The 18,754-nt window shown below is 41.4% G+C and overlaps 1 protein-coding gene across 2 annotated transcripts in view; it reads left to right on the top strand.

Moving 5' to 3' along the window:
- POMT2 (protein O-mannosyltransferase 2) overlaps positions 1–18,754 on the top strand; it is a 408,616-nt gene that overhangs the window by 260,755 nt on the left and 129,107 nt on the right. For both annotated transcript variants that reach the window (XM_085626671.1, XM_085626672.1), the window contains 4 exons: positions 3,012–3,090; positions 3,779–3,930; positions 6,657–6,748; positions 7,664–7,740. In XM_085626671.1, the coding sequence (XP_085482797.1) occupies positions 3,012–3,090; positions 3,779–3,930; positions 6,657–6,748; positions 7,664–7,740 (400 nt within the window). The remainder of the gene's footprint in view (positions 1–3,011; positions 3,091–3,778; positions 3,931–6,656; positions 6,749–7,663; positions 7,741–18,754) is intronic.

The raw sequence follows: 18,754 nt of genomic DNA on the forward strand, positions 1-18,754 counted from the left end.
GTTTTGTTCAAGAAATCGTATTCGTTTTTGGACAAAAAGCCTTCTGTCAGTCCTTGTTGGGTGAGTGTTTTGATGAGAGCACTAATTTCCATGGTTGGATTTTTCGTTATTCTTTGGTAACTTTCAGTGCAGCTCAATTGTTGGTTGATTTCTGTAATATAGGCCTGAGTGTTTTGTATTACTACAGCTCCACCCTTGTCCGCTGCTTTGATAACGATTGAGGTATTTTTATTCAGCGACTGCAGTGCCTCTCTCTCATCTCTGGATGTATTGTGTTTGATGCATTTCTTCTTGCTGAGGAGATCCATTATTTCTTCCATTACGATTTTTTCATATGCAAGGATCTTTTTACTCATTTGATACGTGGCGGGCAGGAATGTCGAAGCTGACCTGAACTCCGTAGCTGATGTATGTCTGGTCCAATTTTCATTATTCCTGAAGTAGTATTTTAAGCGTATTTTTCTGAAGAATTGCTGGAGTTCAAGCTTGATATTAAAATTGTTTGGAGCGGTGGTTGGAATGAATGATAAACCTTTGCAAAGTATGTTGTATTCGCTTTGTGTCAATATATGGTTTGAGATGTTGATTATGGGATCGCTTGATTTAGTTGATGATCCGTGTCCGGTTATTTCAGATGTCACTTCTGTTGTGTTAATATTTCCTGGCATAGGGAAGTCTTCCTGATCATCAATGGAATATCCAAGATATTCAAAATTGGCGTCATCCTCTTCTTCAATCTGTTGCATGTCCTGCAGTTCGGTCTCATCCACACTTATATCTAATGTGGAGTCTTCTTGTCCTTCAATGACGTAGTTCATTGTGTGTTCATCTGGTGGAGTGAGGATGTTCACGACGTGTTCATCTGGTGTGGTGATGACTAAGGTATTCATATCGATCGATGTAGGTACGGACTCTTGTGCAGCTTCGGTGGTGATTGCAATACCGTTACATTCAAGGATATCAAGATTGTGATTATTTACAACGGTTACTGGTGACTTATGTGGCATCTCATCTTCATTGGGTGTTATTTCCTGTTCCACGTTGTTTTCTTCTTCTATCACCACTTATAGGTCTGTCGTCTGGTGTTGATCTCTCCATGATTGTCGTTCCTCTGGAATCTTACTCTTGTGTTCCCGCGTGGTCTGTTTTGTCCTCGGTTCCATCTTGACGGTCTCTCCCAGTTGGTGTCCCTGTTCATCCATGTGTGCTCTCCTAAAAAAGCACTGCTTTGTGGGTCGTGGAAGCGTTGTCTCTGTTGATCTTGAAAACGTGTTTCTTGTTGATAGGGTCTACTATTTGTACTTGTGTTTGGTCTTTCACTTCCACTATCCGATCCACTGCCAAATGATGAATTGGATAGATTTGCGTATCTGCGATATCCTTGTCTTCCACGAGTGGTGTAGAAGCCTTGTGAATCCTGCTCGTAGTGGTCCTCACTCAAGTATGGATAAGTCAATTTTTTATCATATGCTCTAATGTCTTTGCTAAGTTTTTCAAGTTTTTTGTTCAGAGTGATGGTGTTGAATTCTATCAAGGTTTTTTCAGCGCGTTCCAAGGCTTCTTTAGCGTTTGTGATCGTTCTATCTTCCAAAATCTCTCTTTTTAGTTCTGCGATTTCCTGTGTAAGTTTTTTGGCATATTCAAGAGCCGTCTCAACACCTAACACCATCCAGTGTCGGGAGCAGTTGTTCGCAACGAATGAGAAGCCCTCTCGAAATTTGGGAATTTCTATGAAGATTGCAGGTTCATTTCTGACTTAACCCTTTTGGAATAATGTTTGCCTGTAAATACTTGGTTAGAAGATGACCATGTAAGCGAGTACGTATTAGTTTTTTCTCCAACCTCTCTAATTTGGAGATTTTTTCATTAAGTGTTATGTCAAGTGGCCCAGTTCCTAATCCCAAAGGATTGAGCTCACTCTGTTCTTGGATTAGTTTCGCTATATAATCTTCACTGTATGTAAGCGTATCCCTGTCTGACATATTATGACAATTTTGAACAGGGTGCAATGAAACAAATCTCTAGAACAACCCTCGCAGATAAGAACCTGCACTGGTACAATTATGAAAAATAATGGGGTGACCCTGTGTCCGTCAGAACCTGGGTATTTGTATTATATGGCTACAATGGTTCTGTCGGGGAAATACAATTGCTTTGGGATGTTCACAATATAAATACATTACAATGTAACATGTATCCATGATTTAGGAAGAGAAAAGAACACCCAAGCGAAAGTTTCAATCAATATTTTAAGAAGTAACAAATAAATTGGGCTACAATGGTACAATTGAAAGAATTGTGAAAGAGGGGTGACATGTAGAAGTAAATACAGACAATACACTTAGTACACTTAGTATAACAAATAAAGGAATAGTTGGGAAAGTGCAATTTTTGGTACAATTCTTTCAATTGTACCATTGTAGCCCAATTTATTTGTTACTTCTTAAAATATTGATTGAAAATTTCGCTTGGGTGTTGTTCTTTTCTCTTCCTGAATCATGGATACATGTTAGATGTAATGTATTTATAGTGTGAACATCCCAAAGCAATTGTATTTCCCCCACAGAACCATTGTAGCCATATAATACAAATACCCAGGTTCTGAGGGACACAGGGTCACCCCATTATTTTTCATGAATGCTATGTCTAGTCATCCTATTCAAGTAGAAAAGCTTTTTTGCCATCCGGGTAATTGGCTGTTCTAAAACAAGGTCCAAACAAGTTGACAGCCTAACAGTATTCATAAGTATATATTTTTTCTTTTAAAAAGAATTCTGGGAACTCTGAAAAAAACAGAACATTCTGGCAAGCTTGTGACTTCATTGAAGATTACAGTTTTAATGGGTAGGAGCAGACTGAATACTAGGTTTTGGGACTTGGGTTTTGGCTCATAATTCCATAGTTTAAGGACAGACCATTCATCAGCATTCCTGGTGTTTTTAGAGGGCTGTTTTATCTGACAACCAACTCTAAACACCTCTAGGACTTATGTGTGTTGCTTTTATTCCCAGGACAACGCAGAATCTGCACAGTCACAAACGTGAAGCACCACTGACAAGGAAGCACCTCCAAGTCACAGCTTATGGCATGGTAAGAGACCAGCACTGATAACTAGGACCGCACATTCTCTGGTCACTTAAGAGATGAGCAGGTAACAAGGGCTCGGTGAAGTGGGGGCACAGACACATTCACACAGACACTGCGTCCTGATAGTCAAAGGTTAAACGTTATGTTACATTAGAGGTTCTTTGTTTAATGCCTGCGCTGTCCTAATGCTGTTTTGGGCTTTGAAAATCCATGTTAATAATGAGGGCATGGAAGGGAATTAGCTTATTTGTCACATTCGATTGAATGTTTAAAGCAGTACCATGGTTTTGGCCATCAAAGGGAATAGTAAAGATAGAAACACAGTAAAGTTTTTTACGTTCTATTCAGAAGTAGAGCTGTCATTGCCAAACATGCTTTCTGGGTTGTATGCTCTTATCTGCTCTCAATGTTAAGAGGAAGGTACAGAGGTAGAGAACAGTTGACATCCATCAATGGAATGTTTACTGATTCTGTCCTGTCTGTCTCGCAAATCATACAGACATTGTTTTGTTCCAGTAGTAACTTTTTTGTTATATTCCAGCACCCTTTTGAGTTATAATGCATGTTTAGGGAGATGAACAAGAATAAAAAAGAAAATGCATGCTTCTGTTGTTTGCCAGCTGTCAATGGTATCACTCAATCTCCTGCAACTTTTAGGTTATAACCTCTAGCATTTGTTTTTAATTCGCAGAATGGAACAGGTGACTCAAATGATTTCTGGAGGATTGACGCGGTTGGCTCAAAGGAGGGAAGCCGCATCAAAGTCCTACGCAGCAAAATCCGCCTCACCCACCTGGCTACTGGTTGTTTGCTGGGCTCCACTGGGAAGCCACTGCCAAAATGGTGAAGTGATCTTTAGAGCATATCTCCTTTTGCTACCTTTCATTCACTTTTTGTAGGCAAAACTGGGATCTGCTTTTCAAATGTATGCCTTGAGTTATCTAGAGCAGAAACTAGACGATATGGTCCCAGTAGTTTTCTCTTCACATCTACACTTTCACAGGAAGGTAATGCTAATGTGTAAGACTTGTGAATAGGGCATGTGTTTATATTTATTTGAAACAATGTTACCATCTTTGTGTCACTGTGCAGCCACTTTATAGAGTTTAATGCACAGTATGCATAAACGTTCCAACTTCTTTTAGTTCATATATACTCTCAAGTAGTGCTAGTATGAACGAGGTGTATCTTTAATATAGGTAGTAAAGATTTTGGCAGATGCAAAGATTGTGCTTTAAATCTATGAAGTCTGTGGAGAGGGTGCTGGTTCCAGGCAGGGCATTGTCGACCTCACGCAGTTAGACTTTGGATATCAACTCTACTTGGTTGATGTACTTACAGTGTCAGACCTTGTTAAGTTGTTTTGAGAAATCTCTGAATTGTAGCTGTTAAGGGTACGCTCTTGTGAATGGATTGACGATAATTAAGAGTTTGTGCCTGTCTACATCTATCGGTCTTGCTCTCAACTTTTTTGTTGAATTATCTATGTGATGGTCTGCATGTTGATTGAGATTTTTCAGTGTTGTGTATTTGGGAACTAACCATTGAATGTAGCTTATGCATTTATGTACTTTGATCTATGGTTTTACATGGCATACACAATTTCATATTTATTCCTAGATTCATCATGAAACCAAATGTTTTATTTTGCAAGTGCAATGTGAATCCTCCAGTTGAGGATAGCCAATGCTGCTTTGCTCTGCACTTGCAGCTTTTTAAAGAGCTTTTTGTGTGTTGCCCTTTGTTAACCCAATTGGCGTTTTCCTAACACTGCACTAAATTAAAGGTTGAGGAAGTGGAAGAATTTACACTTGACACTGGCTACCTTATTCACTTAGCAGAGTGTGAACCTGTATTCTTAATGGAATCACGCACCAATAGATGTGTTCTCAATAATTGCATATTCATGCCTTGAAAAGCTGTAAATACCAAAGATATGTTAGCCACTTGAGTGCTATGGACGAGATGGTCTCGTCCTCAAGGTAACTAGTCCCAATGGTGCTGAGTACCATCTCGACTGTAGCACTCAAGGGGTTAAAAATGTTTGATTTATGATATTAAATCCATTGTGTTTGGGACAGGGAAGGTTTTAGCTCTGAATGTATGTAGTCTGGTTTTGGGAAAAGGTCTTAAGTATGTTGCTGCTTTGTGTGGTGGTTGCCTTTCGTATTAATGTAACCATAATGTTGTATTTTATTTCCTAATTGTCGTGGTGTTTGCCCGTAATCTTTGTTTTTATATGTAGTGTATAGTTGTGTTTACCTGAGACCTTGCTAGACTTCCTAGCTCCTCTATGCCAATTTATTATTGGGTTCACTCCGCACTGTGTGTGAATTTGCTGTCAAGGACTGAGTGTCCATGGCACTGTGAATCTCTGGTCCATGGCAGTGTACTTTATAAATGGTGTGATCTTGACTGCTTGCTGTTAGGTTACAATGTGCTGTAGGATGTGTTAAGGCCTTTTATTTGGTTAGAGTTGAGTGAGGTTTCTGTGCATTTTTGTTTTTTTTGTTTTTGCTTCTTAGGGTCCTTTCTGTTTGGTGCAAGAGATTGGAGTTGAGAAACAGATCAGAAGCATTTAGCCTCTATAAGCTTCAAATGTTGGCTGATAGAATAATTTCTGATTGTTTTTTTATGGTGCCAGCCATGTTTGCTCTGAACGTTAAGCATTTGTCTACATTGGCTGCTGGTGTATACAATGTGTACGCTTTTTGTGGGCAGTCCTCTTAAGAATGTGGCATCATCACTCTGATTCACTATGGATGGGTCTATGCATTAGGGTGACCACCTCCCTCTGGGTCACTATTGACACAGTTTCAAGTGGTAGCCTTTTTTACATAGCCTCTGTGTTCTGGGTGTTCTATTGTTTTTTTATTTCCCATTGAACTAATTAACATAACACACCTGAAATCACTGATTTCTAGGTCCAAAGTTCAGAACTGGAGAAAGTGTTTGTAATGGCCTGGAGTGAGGTGGTCACCCAACTGTGGATTGTTGTATGTTATTTCTTGGCACTTCCTCCTCTCAACACCACTCTCAAAGTGAAGGATTAGGGCTCAGGAAGAGTTTAACATTTTCCATTGATACTTTTCAAACTCCGACTTGTTAGTTCTGATCTTTATATGTGGCAGAACTTTGATAGGGAGCAAACGAAAAAAATGAAAGGATGGGAAAAAGTTATTTTCAGAGAGACATTTGAAATGAAAGGCCAAATGGGAAGACTGCAGACAACGAGTCAATGTGTGTGTCTGTGAGAGAGAGAGAGAGAGAGAGAGAGAGAGAGAGGGACAGGGACAGGGGACAGGGGACAGGGGACAGGGGACAGGGGACAGAGACAGGGACAGGGACAGGATCCATAGAGCCCAGGTTTCCTCATCAGGCGGTACTTTCCTCTGTTAAACAGAGTTGAAAACTATCATTGTTAATGTTAACAAAGAAAATTTAAATCTGCGTTATGAAATGTAATGAAGTTCTCTATCGATATTGCAAACTATAAACAGTTACATTTGGAAATCTCCACATTGGTTTCTTGCTTGACATATTGATGCTTGAATATTGCTTCTTTGCAGGGGCTGGGAACAGGGTGAAGTGACCTGCAGTCCATACCCTAAGGAGACTCCTAACACTCTGTGGAACGTAGAGGATCATGTGAATCCAAAATGTAAGTCCCGCAGCATGTGCTGATATTTCAGAGGACCTAGCAAACATTTCATGGTCTCCAGTATAATATTTAATACAATACTGGACTAAATTAAAGGTTTAAATAAATCACAGTAAGCTTCCTTGTGTTTTGCAACCCAGTGCATCGCCTATATCACAGCAATGCAAGCTGCGAAGCTTCAGTGCCGTGCTCCTGCCTTTTAGAGCAGCTGCATTGAGAGTGCTGCCGGTCTGTGTTTGAACCCTTGGAATAGGTTAGAATGTGTCAAGCTGTGATTCAGCTACTTATGATTATTTGGGAGGACATGAAAGTAGATCTGTTTTGAGCACTAACTTTATCCTGCATTGTACCTTTCATTGGCTCACATCCTATGAAAATTCCAGGTCCACTGATTAGGAATCTGAATTCTCAACATATTGACAGGAAAGCATGTGAAACTATCAAAGATACATATGCAAAAGCAATTAGCTGTTGTAAGAGGTAAGGAACTTTCTTTTAGGGATTAAAAGCTTTGAATATTAACTGCACCCACAGTACCGATGATTTTTTCAAACAGAAGACCGACTTCAATCAATCAGGGGAATTATAAGCGCAATACTCACCCGTGAGGGTCTCAAGGCGCTGAGCGGGGGGAATCCTTCAGAGCACGGTGTGAATGTATCCTAAAATAAAGGTACTGTGTCAACTGAAAAAAAGTTCTGAAAATGTAAATCTATTACGATCCGTGGAAGAAAGAAGAATAGTGATAAGAGAATCAAAAGAAAAAAAATCAATTTGAACAGAGATTTGGTTGACTTGGGTCTCTCATCAAGTGGCTAGCTTATTTGATCAGCCATGATGAGACTTTAAGCTCATTTCAGAATTTCAACTTGTAGTGTACTTTTTCAGTGCTGTCATCTGCTTCTCCCTCTGTAGTGCCCAACATCAGCCTTGCTGTTTTGAAACCTACTTTCCTGGAGATCCTCATTGAATCCCACATTGTTATGATAAGGGTAAGTAAAGATGATGATGAGAATTGGTGGAATGGGAATGGAAAATAAAATTAAGTGTGGAGGTCCTTCCTTTGGTGGATTGTGAACTTGTCAGACAGGGAGACTAAACCCAAGGCGGGGAAGCACTTATTGAAATGGACTTATTGAAATGGGTACTCTGTTTTAAAGGTTAGGATGGCCCAAGCTGGATATGGGAGGGCTCGGGAACTGTAAGCACTAGAGCGATGGCTGAAAGAGTTACAGGTTGAAAGTGACTGACCTCAGCCTGCTGAGTCTTTCTTAAGTCCTAGGGTTAAAGAGACAAAATCGCCATGTGGGGGGTTCAAAAAGGAGTGTGATGAGCTTCTACACTTTCAAGGATGCTCAAAAAGCAGGTAAGGCAATGCAGTCTTACCACCCTCACAGTCCTAGAATGTCTTCTGTGGGTCCTCCATCCTCTTGCAAAAAAAATATTCACATTATAGTAGCCATATGGGTTGAAAGGGATTTTTATTTTCTTGGCATCTCACTTCCTCAAGGTATCCTCTAGGGAGGCTTAGTCTGCTGGACTTTGCTCTTGTTCTTCTAGTGAATGGTCTTCTCTTTTCTGCATCATGTAATATATCTTCATATCCTCCACTGTAGGTCAGAGCAGCAAGGTTTTCCGATTCCTTGTCTTGTTCCAGTTTTAGGAGGGGTAAGAGTAACTTCAAGAGTCCTGTTTCTGCACTTACCCCTTTGGACTTCTGGAGAAGGTTTACTGCATCACCATATACAAATACATTAAACTGACCCTAAAGCTTAAATTCTTATCCATTTCAGATGACTCTGCCAGGAAAATAGGGCCAGTTAAAGGGTGTGTCATGTTCAAGGTGGGTAGCGTAAATCAGTATGAGGTCTGTGCAGTTTGCAGACTAGATGCCAAATTAGAACAAATGGGGTATAATATAGATGGGCACAAGACTTAGATGTCAGGAGTTCTCCAGCACTGGATCTTTCATAGATTCACATGCTGGATTATTCCCCGTCGTCGAAGTGGTAGTCCCACGCTACATATAAAGCAGTAAGTAATAACTTTAACATTGAAGTCAATGGAAAAAAAACATGTACTTCAATAGCTCGTCCTAGTCATTAGGAATGGCCCAAAGTTAAGCCAGTCAGGCAACAGCACCCTTTAGAACCCTCACCACAGAGGCTCCAGGCTCTCAGGTTTTCTACAACACGTCGTGTGAAGGGAGTCTCCCTGAGCTCTGCTCAGTGTTCTTTTTCTGGCCTACTTGTCAGAAAGGTTTTCTTCAAAAACAGCGTGATTTCTACATGTCAACATGTCTACAAGTAAAATATCTATTTTTAGATACTGTGATTCTTGGAAGCTGAGACTACTTTCGGACGATCCTCATAAGAAGTGCATTTACAGTCTTCACCCTGATCACCAGGTGAGAGATTGTAAAATCTTTGGAGCTTTCTCTCAGAAGACTTTGAGAGATAGAGGGAGCGGACTTCTTCTGTGGTTGCAGAAGTTCAAAGCCAGGGAGAACCCTCTATCTGACAACAGTGATGCCTCTCTCAAAATTGTTGTGTCAAAAAAGAGAGCAAGTGAGGTGGATCTCCAAAGGCCTCTTAGGTGGTTAAAAAGCAGCACCATTCATCTAAGGCGGATGTCCAACCTTCTACCTCTAAAAAGAAGCCTTCTGCTCATAAGAGACATTCTATGCCCTCTATGCCTTCTGCTGCCACAACTAAGGTAAAAACGGCTTAAAATCACTTCCAGAGACGATTTTATCAACTCAGAAGCTAAAGATGGATTCTCCATCGGTGAAATCGTTGTTGATGCCCTTGTCGACGAAAGTCTCCGCCGTCACTACTACTACTACTATGACAGTTTCCCCATTGCCGCTGCAGTGGTTGACGTCCCTTAAACACACTTCCTCATCGTCTGTCGCTTCATCGATGGTGGCTTCATCAGCGATGGCTCCATTGACCGACCCAATGTCATCGACAGCAGGCTTGCAATGACGGTCATCGACGACGCCCAGGACGTTGACAGAAGCTTTGTCGGGTGCCCCGTCAACGGTTGCTTTGTCAATGATACTTTCGACTACGCATCCATTCACGCTTATGTCGATGGACTTAACAAAAATCCAGAGAAAATATGTTTACCTCTGCAGTAGCTCTATCTAAGACAAGATCTTCACAGGAAATAATATTGCCAGTGCATACCTCTCCTAGTAAGGTACCCCCTAGCCCTCCGGAAGACATTTTTGATTATGATGAAGGGGAGGATGAAAATCAGATTTTTGGTGTGGCACACAGTCTTTCTGACTTTCATATTAAATCCTAGTAGAATAATGATGAACATTATTATTATTATTATTATTACTATTTCCATCAAGATCCTAACCAGACATATAGACGGAAGGAACTGGTTATCCACAGGCCTGCTTCGCTTGTTTCAAATTTACAACATATGGTGGAAGATTACTACTGCAGATTCCCACCATTAGAACCAGTGGCTTCAGTTCCCCAAACTCTGATCTCTAGATCGTCTCTGATTGCAAGGTTGCCTAAATCAACGGTCCCAATAACTTCACCTCCAACAACTCCTCAGCCACATGTAGAAGAGCATCAAACAACGGACAATGAACAAGAGGAAGGAGAACTTGAGGAAGTGTCCCTTCTCAAAGAATGGGATGACTACCAGATCCAAACACCATCTCCGTCAACTCCACCTCCGATATACTCACCACCAGAATATATAGAGGAGTTTTATACTCTAATGGAAAGAGCAGCGAGGAGATTTCAATTCCCCATGGTCACTAAACAGTCTGATTGTTTTTTTATGATCGTAAAGAACAGACAAAAAGACAAGTACACTCAATTCCCATAGTAGAGTTCATATGGGAGGAAGACCAGAAGGTAATGCGACCACCGGCCTCCATTCCAGCTGTTTTAACTAAGCTGGAAATGAAATACAAAGCGCCCAAAAATTCTCCTGCCGGCCTCATCGGTCAGCCAAAACCGTATTTGGTAATTTCTCAGGCAGCGCAGCGTTGTGCCAGAAATCCGGCTTCTCCACTGTCTGCTCTGCCGGTTAGGGATAGAAGTCGACTTGACACTATTGGTAAAAAATTCTCCACTATAGCAGCGACCACAGAGCAGCAAATTCACTCGCAATCTTAGGTAGATATGACCACCAAATGTGGTCAGAAATGTCATCATTTATTGATCTTTTGCCTGAAGAGTCAAAAGCAGAAGCAAGGAAGATCCTTCAAGAGGCGTAGAAGATCTCAGCGGAGATAATTGTGCAGTAGACGTGTCGTCTACAGGTTTCCGCCAATTAGCTGGGGCGGCAGTGTTAAGAATACAAGGATGGCTGGGGGTGACTACTTTTCACCAGGAAGTGCAAACTGAAATCATTGATATGCCTTATGATGGCGAATCCCTGTTTGGTCGGCACATTGACGAAGCTTTACAGGTGATGAAAAAAGATACCGGCACGGCAAGATTGTTAGGCACCCTGCAATTTAAGAAACAACCCTTTTGTGAAGCTCGACACCGGGACACTTCTCTTTTTCAAGGAGTTTATACCCAGTACAGACCATTTCAGCCTTATCAGTTACAATCCCGATACTCCACTGGACAGCAACATCAACAACAATACAAGCAGCCAACGTCCGCCTCCTACAAACACCATTAAGGAAAGACATCCTTTAGAGGTAGAGACACCTCTAAGAAGCAGTGACGTATCCTTAGTGCCAGCCACAACTCGCACTCTAGAGGTTGGTGGAAAAATGTCCTGTTTCCTCCCCGAATGGTTCAAGATAACAACGGACAGACAGGTCCTCAATATAGTTTCCAACAGACACACATTGGAATTTCAAAAGATTCCTCCAAATTTTCCACCTCTAGGTCCTTCTTCCCATCTAACAGAGCTGCTGTCACAGATAAAAATCATGCTGCACAAAGGAGCGATCGAAGTGGTAGCAGGAACGCAAAGAGGTACAGGTTTGGGAAGAAATTAGGAGAAGGGCGCCCTATCCTGTATCTTCGCCACCTCAACAAGTTCCTAAAGAAAGGATATTTCATATGTTATCTCTTCAGGAAGTGCTACAACTCTTGAATCAAGGAGATCACATGATAACCTTGGATATTCAGGATACCTATTTTCACATCCCCATCCATCTTAAACACAAGAAATGTTTGTGCTTCAGGGTGGTTGGCGCGGATTATCAGGTGTGAGTCTTGCCTTTCGGCCTTCGCTCAGCACCTCGAGTATTTACAACAGTCTTAGCCCCAGTTGTTGCTCATCTACGATAAGCAGGAGTTCAAACATTCCAATATCTAGACGACTACCTTATAAAAGCAACCTCATCATCAAGGGCAAATAACCATGTACAAACGTGCCTGTCTATATTCCATTCTCTAGGGTTGTCAAACAACCTTCAAAAGTCTCATCTAATACCCTCAACTGCCATAAAGATCTCCAGCTCCTTCGAGGATATCGCTCGAATCACACCACGAATGAGGGATGCTCTTCAATGGTCGACACAAGTCCCAAATATATCCAGAGGCCGCTCATTCCTGATTGACTTACCGCCATATGTAATTACAACAGACTCCTCGCTCAAGGGTTGTATAGCTCATCTACATGGCTTGACAGTCAAGGGCATATGGAACACCCAATAACAGTCTCTACATATCAACCTATTGGAACTCAAGGCTATTTACCTGGCTCTAAAGTCTTTTCTTTCAAAGATTTCAGGGGCATTGGTGTTTATTCGAACCAACAATACAAAAAGTACTATCTAAACAAACGAGGCTGAACAAGATTGACTGCACTGTCTCTGCAAGCTAAGGCAAATATGGAAATAGGCCGTTCAACACAATATAAACCTGACACCAGAACATGTTCCAGGTGTATCCAATGTTCTTTCAGATATCCTGAGCAGGACAAGTTCCATCAACTACGAATGGGAACTGCACCAACCAACTTTTGACCATCTCTCTCATCTGTGGGGCAAACCAAATTTGGATCTATTTGCGACCAACAAGAACCGCAAATCCCACTACTTCACCAGTTGGCAACCCCAACAGGGATCATGGGGAATGCGTTTTTGTGAATGGTCAAAGATATATGCCTACGCTTTTACTCCGATTCCTTTAATCCCAAGGGTAATCGAGAAAATGAAGAAGAAACCTTGTCGGATCCTGCTTATAGCACCCGGGTGGACCCACCAGTTCTGGTTTACGTAACTCCTCCTTCCCTCAGAGTGCGAACCCATCCAGTTACAACCAATACTGACCCTTTTGACGATGAATCGGGCCAGGTCCATCATCCAGATCCTACATCTCTTGATTATCTGCTTAGGTCCTGAACACTAGGAGTTTGCCGGTTTAGCCATCTCTTCTGATTGCCAGGAAGTCCTCACTAATGCAAGAGCACAGTCCACAACCAAAACATACAAACTCAAATGGAAAAGATTTTGCCATAGGTGTTCAAACTCTGAGGTGCATTCTGTGTGTCACCACCAGAACAAATACTTCCATATCTCCTTCATTTACCAAGATCCGATCTCTCTCATTCTTCTGTAAAGGTCCACCTCGCCTCAATATACAGATTTCGACGTAATAATCGTGCACCGTCACTCTGCTCCTCAAGAATCATAAAACAGTTTCTTAAAGGATCATTTAGGATGTTTCCCTCAATAAAGCTACTGCCACAGCATCTCAACATTGTGCTAGCGCAACTGATGAAAAATACGTTCGAGCCCATTTATAGGGCTCAGCTAAAATACATCTTGTGGAAGACATCTCTTCTCCTAGCGCTTACATCAGCCAGATGAGTAAGCGATATACAAGCTTTCACTATTAAACAAAACAACCTTTCCTTCAATTCAGAGGAGTGCTTAATCCTTCATGGTAATCCATAATTTATCCCTAAAGTCCCGTTGGACTTTAATCTTAATGAGCCAGTAATTTATAAAAAACGTTTTTTCCCAAATCCGCAAACACCAGCTGAAAGATCTTACATTCCCTGTATCTGAAAAGATGTATCCAGTTCTATTTAAATAAGACTCAGCAGCGACCCGTGCATGTAAGAGCGGGGGGGTGTTTGGGGGGGGGGGGGGGATTTCAACAGACGAGGGAAAGCTCATTATTTATTTAATTTTCCCTCGTGGTCATCTGTCGAACCCTCGCCCCCAACCCGGCCCCACCGCCCTGCCGCTCATACCTGCATGGGCTGCTCCTGATAAGACTGTAAGCATTCACAAATCAGATCAACTCTTTGTAGTATATAGCAACATCAGAAAAGGATACCCTGTTACTAAACAGACTATGGCACGATGGATGTCATCGGGCATACAGTTTTGCCACCAACAAGCAGGCAAACCTTTATCCACTACCGAAAAAGCCCACTCTGCCAAAGCTGTCTCCAGCTCTTTTGCCAGTGTGCCCATTCAGCAGATCTGCAACCTGGTCCAGCAGGCACACCTTTACTCTGCATTACTGTCTGGATTCTGCAGATAACATGGATGCAGCTGTGGGACAAGCGGTTCTCTTTCAATAAGGTGAGCCTCTTTCACTTCCCACCTTCCAATATGATTGCATTATAACTTATTAATGTTTTTTTTTTTTAAATATAGATTTAATACATAATAGAAATTTGTCTTGGTTATATCTATGGTGGTATGGGTGTATATATATATATTAATATATATATATATATATATATATTTCACTTTTTGCTGAGGAACAATAAATTACTTACACCGCTAATTCTGTGGTCCACGCTCCATCTGTTGCAAGACTGTAAAACGAAAGTGGAGTTGAAGATATATATATATATATATATAAAAAAAATATATATATTTTTTTTTTTATTTTTTTTTCACATATATGAATATTTTCCTATGTAGAACTGCTATCTATTCTGATTCAAGTGTGTGAATCTATGAAAGATCCAATGCCGGAGAAGAAAATAAGATATTTTCCTGTAACTGTGGTTTTCCAGCATTGGTATCTTTCATAAATTCACATGCGACCCACCTTCCTCCCCGTATAGGCTCCCCTAGCTATTCCATAACCTCAATGTCTCACTTGTGCTAAAAAAATCTGAGAGCTTGGAGCCACTGTGGTGAGAGTTCTAAAGGGTGCTGTCGCCTTATTGGCCGAACTTTGCTCCATTCCTAATGACTAGGACGGCATATTAAAGTAAATGTTTTTTCTCCATTGACTTCAATGTAAAAGTTATTACTTGCTTCTTTATATGTACCACTTTGACGACGGGGATTGTTTCAAGCATGTGAATCTATGAAAGATACCAATGCTGGAGAACCACAGTTACAGGTAAGTAACTCATTTTCTTATGGACCATAGAGTTCAACCAGTGAGTTGTTTGTTGCCTGGCTGGTTTGCAGGCAGATCTGTCAAAAGCAAAAATATTGTTTTGACCAGTACTTTGTTCTGCACCTGAATCATGCTTATCAGGAATGGAATGTGGTTTTGTCAAACTTATCGAATTTGCAGCAGGGCACTCTGGGGGGTAAGCTGCAAGGGAATCTCCCATTCACAAGGAAACCTGCTTTGTCCCTTGTACTATGCCTTTGAGGAGAACACTATTCACACCTCTCAAACTTATTTGTCACCCTTATGCCACAATTTATTACATACATGAAGGATCTGACTTTTAGAGAACTGAATGTGTTTTACCCGGTGAAGGTTTGTAGAAGCCTCTACCAAGGATACTGTGATCCTCAATGGAACCTCACCTGCCACCAACTGTCAGTCTTTCAATAGATTGGTGCGGGTCAGCAGTCATGCTGTGCTCTGTGGCATAGGTGCACATTTTCTGTACTCTTTTCTCCTTAAAGTTATAAAAACACCTCAGGGGACTTGCAACTTGTTGAGCAGAATGGAAAAAAGAATAATCGTCGTAGTCCAGGAATAGTCGGATTGAATCATTATATTATAACTTTCCTTGCCATACTTCGACTTCTGTCCACTTCCAGTTTCATTGTTATTTTTAATAAAGATCCTCAATCAATACATTAGTAGCATCTAAAATGAAAGCTGCTTTAAGAACAATATAATGATGGGAGGTGGAATTAACACCGGCTAGAAGCTAAAAACTGGTTACACCCACTCTGTGTTACATCAAGTTACACATAATCATCATTATACAGGGGACTTTTATCCAAACAGGCACAGGCTTCATCCAAAAACTTAACTGAGCAAGCTGTCTTACTAGGATTGTGACTGATGAATGGAAATCAGGTAGCAGAAAAGCAAGTACTCAAAATCCTTAAATAGGGTTTTCTGTGCAGTGCTGGACAAATGCAGATCAAATGTGAAACTATTTCAGGTTTGACCTTAAATAGCCACCATACACCACTATCTTGTGAAAAAGCACACAAGCCTGATCAAAATTTAAACACAAGAAAGAGGAGGAAACAATAGTGAACAAAGTTCCCCTTAATGGGACAGCATACATATTCACACAAGTGTGCAGGGAGGGGTGAGGGATCCAAAATACTTTATTGCTGTCCCCTGTATATAATTATCTTAGTCTAACTCCCAAGATTAATTAACATGTTACTTGATTATGGCATTAAATATCTGTACAATTGACATAGCTTCCTTAGATTCACTGCACTGTAACTCATGAAATGGTTTGGCCTAAAACTCAGACCATAGATGTATTCTCTTCATATTACAATCGTCCTCTGACTAGATCACTTTTTCCACTTTTGGCTACATCCCACACCATTCCAACCACATGTCACGGTCGAGACGGACCTTGCCTCACCGTGGCCACTGCAAACGGCTTTATTTCTACCTTACACAGCCCCAAGAGGTGAAATAGAACACTGTAGAATGTGTGCACTGCGCCTGGGAGGGATTCGCAGATACTCAGGAGTTAAGACTCTAAATGTTCCGGCGATGCAACTGGCAAATAACCCCTCGTTCCCCCCGCAGACGATTGGCATGGCTCGTCGTGCTGCGGCAGTAGCATTAATGTAGATTTATATCCCAACGGCCAATTCGTCTCCCTCCCAGACAACGCAACTCCACTAGATATATTACTATATTATTAGATTAGAGCTACTTGCAAGAACATGAATGACTCCTTTCCTAACCCCCCACCGCCAAGCGCTGCACTAGAATATATTCACACTGCTACCTCTCCGCGCAAATTGGTAACTAGGATATACGCACTTACTCTCGCTGCCTCCCCAGTCGACACTGAATGGGCACGCCTCGCCTGGACAAGCCCACGCCAGAACAGTGGCAATATTGCTGCAACCAATCTCAAAAACCTTCCCCCAACTATTGTTTACGCCTTATACATTTCAAATACTTGCATAGACTGTACCGCACGCATGCAGCTCTCTATAGAATGGGACTGACTGAAGATGCTAACTGCATAAGATGCTCCGCTCCTAACGCATCATTTGTGCACCTTGCATAGACGTGCCCCATGATTGCTTCCTTCTGGAGTGACACATGCCGCATTATAAGTGACATTACCTTTGATACCCTTGCACTAGATCCCCTGATTTGTCTCTTAGGGTATGTCAAAGACGTTCCCGACGCTAGCCGACGACTGGTCGCGATGATGTTGATTCTAACTCTGCGCAGGGTGGCAATCCACTGGGGCCAGAACCCGGCACCATCCTCCAAAGCTTGTCTGGCGGACGCAGCACACTGCCAGACCCACTTAAGTGAATACTGGAGTCTAATGCCCCTGGCGTGTAGACCACATGACATATGGGTCCCCCTGGTTTCTTAGCTACAGCGTACCGACAGACACAGCCAAACCCCCGATAATACTGCAGCTCACACCATTACAAATGATCAAGCGGACATGGAAAGTGATAATCTGAATCCCTATGTAAGTGTGACACAGTGAACTTTGGATAGATCGATCCTCAATGTTGTTTCTATGCTCAGAATGTGTACATGTTGACATGCGTATCTTGCCATCTGTTGATACTTGCATATCCATGAATAAGGTGCCTTGATAATAACTGTGTACTCAAATGCATAACTTGTAGTCTTTCTCTACCCGAATACAGTTTTAAAATCGCAAAAAATAAACCTTTGACTAGATCATAACTTTTAAACCCTGCATCCTAACAGAGGCATGTGAAAGAAAAGCCTCCATCATTCTAAGATTCTAAACTGGGACAGATGAATTGTTTGTGGCTGATTATTACTCTGGCTTAGCAGTTTCTCATGGAAGACTGAATGTCTGTAGGTTCAGGAATGCATCAGCTGCGCTGAAAAAGCAAAAAGGGATGGCGTGAGAGCGTGAGTGTGGGTGTACATGAAAATGTCTCCAGCCATATATTAAATAATTCAATTTAGTTAATATGGAGTTACCATTAACTTATTGCATCCTAACTGTACTTTGTACCCCCTTCTATTATATATTATACAATTCGACAACAACCACTGCAGATGCTATATCCTAGGTTCTTCATTGATAGTCATGAATGCAGAATATATATACACCCTCATGCAGGGTTACCAGAACATTTCAAATCAGTATTCTAGGGTGTACATTTGAAAGAGGTGAAATCTAGCATGTTCAAAGTCAAGTAAACCTCCATAGCTTATGCAAGCTAAATCTTTTCTGTATTCCTAACTTTAAATATAACAAAGCATTGAACCACCAGTTTACCATACTGCTACACAAATAATTTATAAGGTGCAAAAGGACTAAGTTAAGTGTAAGAAAAATGGTAGGCAGAATACTAACACAAACTGAAAACATCCCCTCAACCCTCCCTGAAGACAGCAAAATCCATATGAAAGATACACAGCAAGATTGAGCATTCTCACCTGATCTCTTTGGGTGCGGCTATATACTCTGGATATTAGTAGGTACCAAATCTCTTTCCTGGTCTATTGATGCAGATAGAGGCTGAAGTGTGGGAATGGAGTTGCAGCCCTGGCAAGAACAGCCTTGTGGTGCTAGGGCTCAGCATGGCTCAGAAGGTGGACAGTGCCTGCTTGCAACTCTTCACCTCCA

The sequence above is a fragment of the Triturus cristatus genome, chromosome 9 (genome assembly GCF_964204655.1).
Source record: "Triturus cristatus chromosome 9, aTriCri1.1, whole genome shotgun sequence".
Lineage (NCBI taxonomy): Eukaryota > Metazoa > Chordata > Amphibia > Caudata > Salamandridae > Triturus > Triturus cristatus.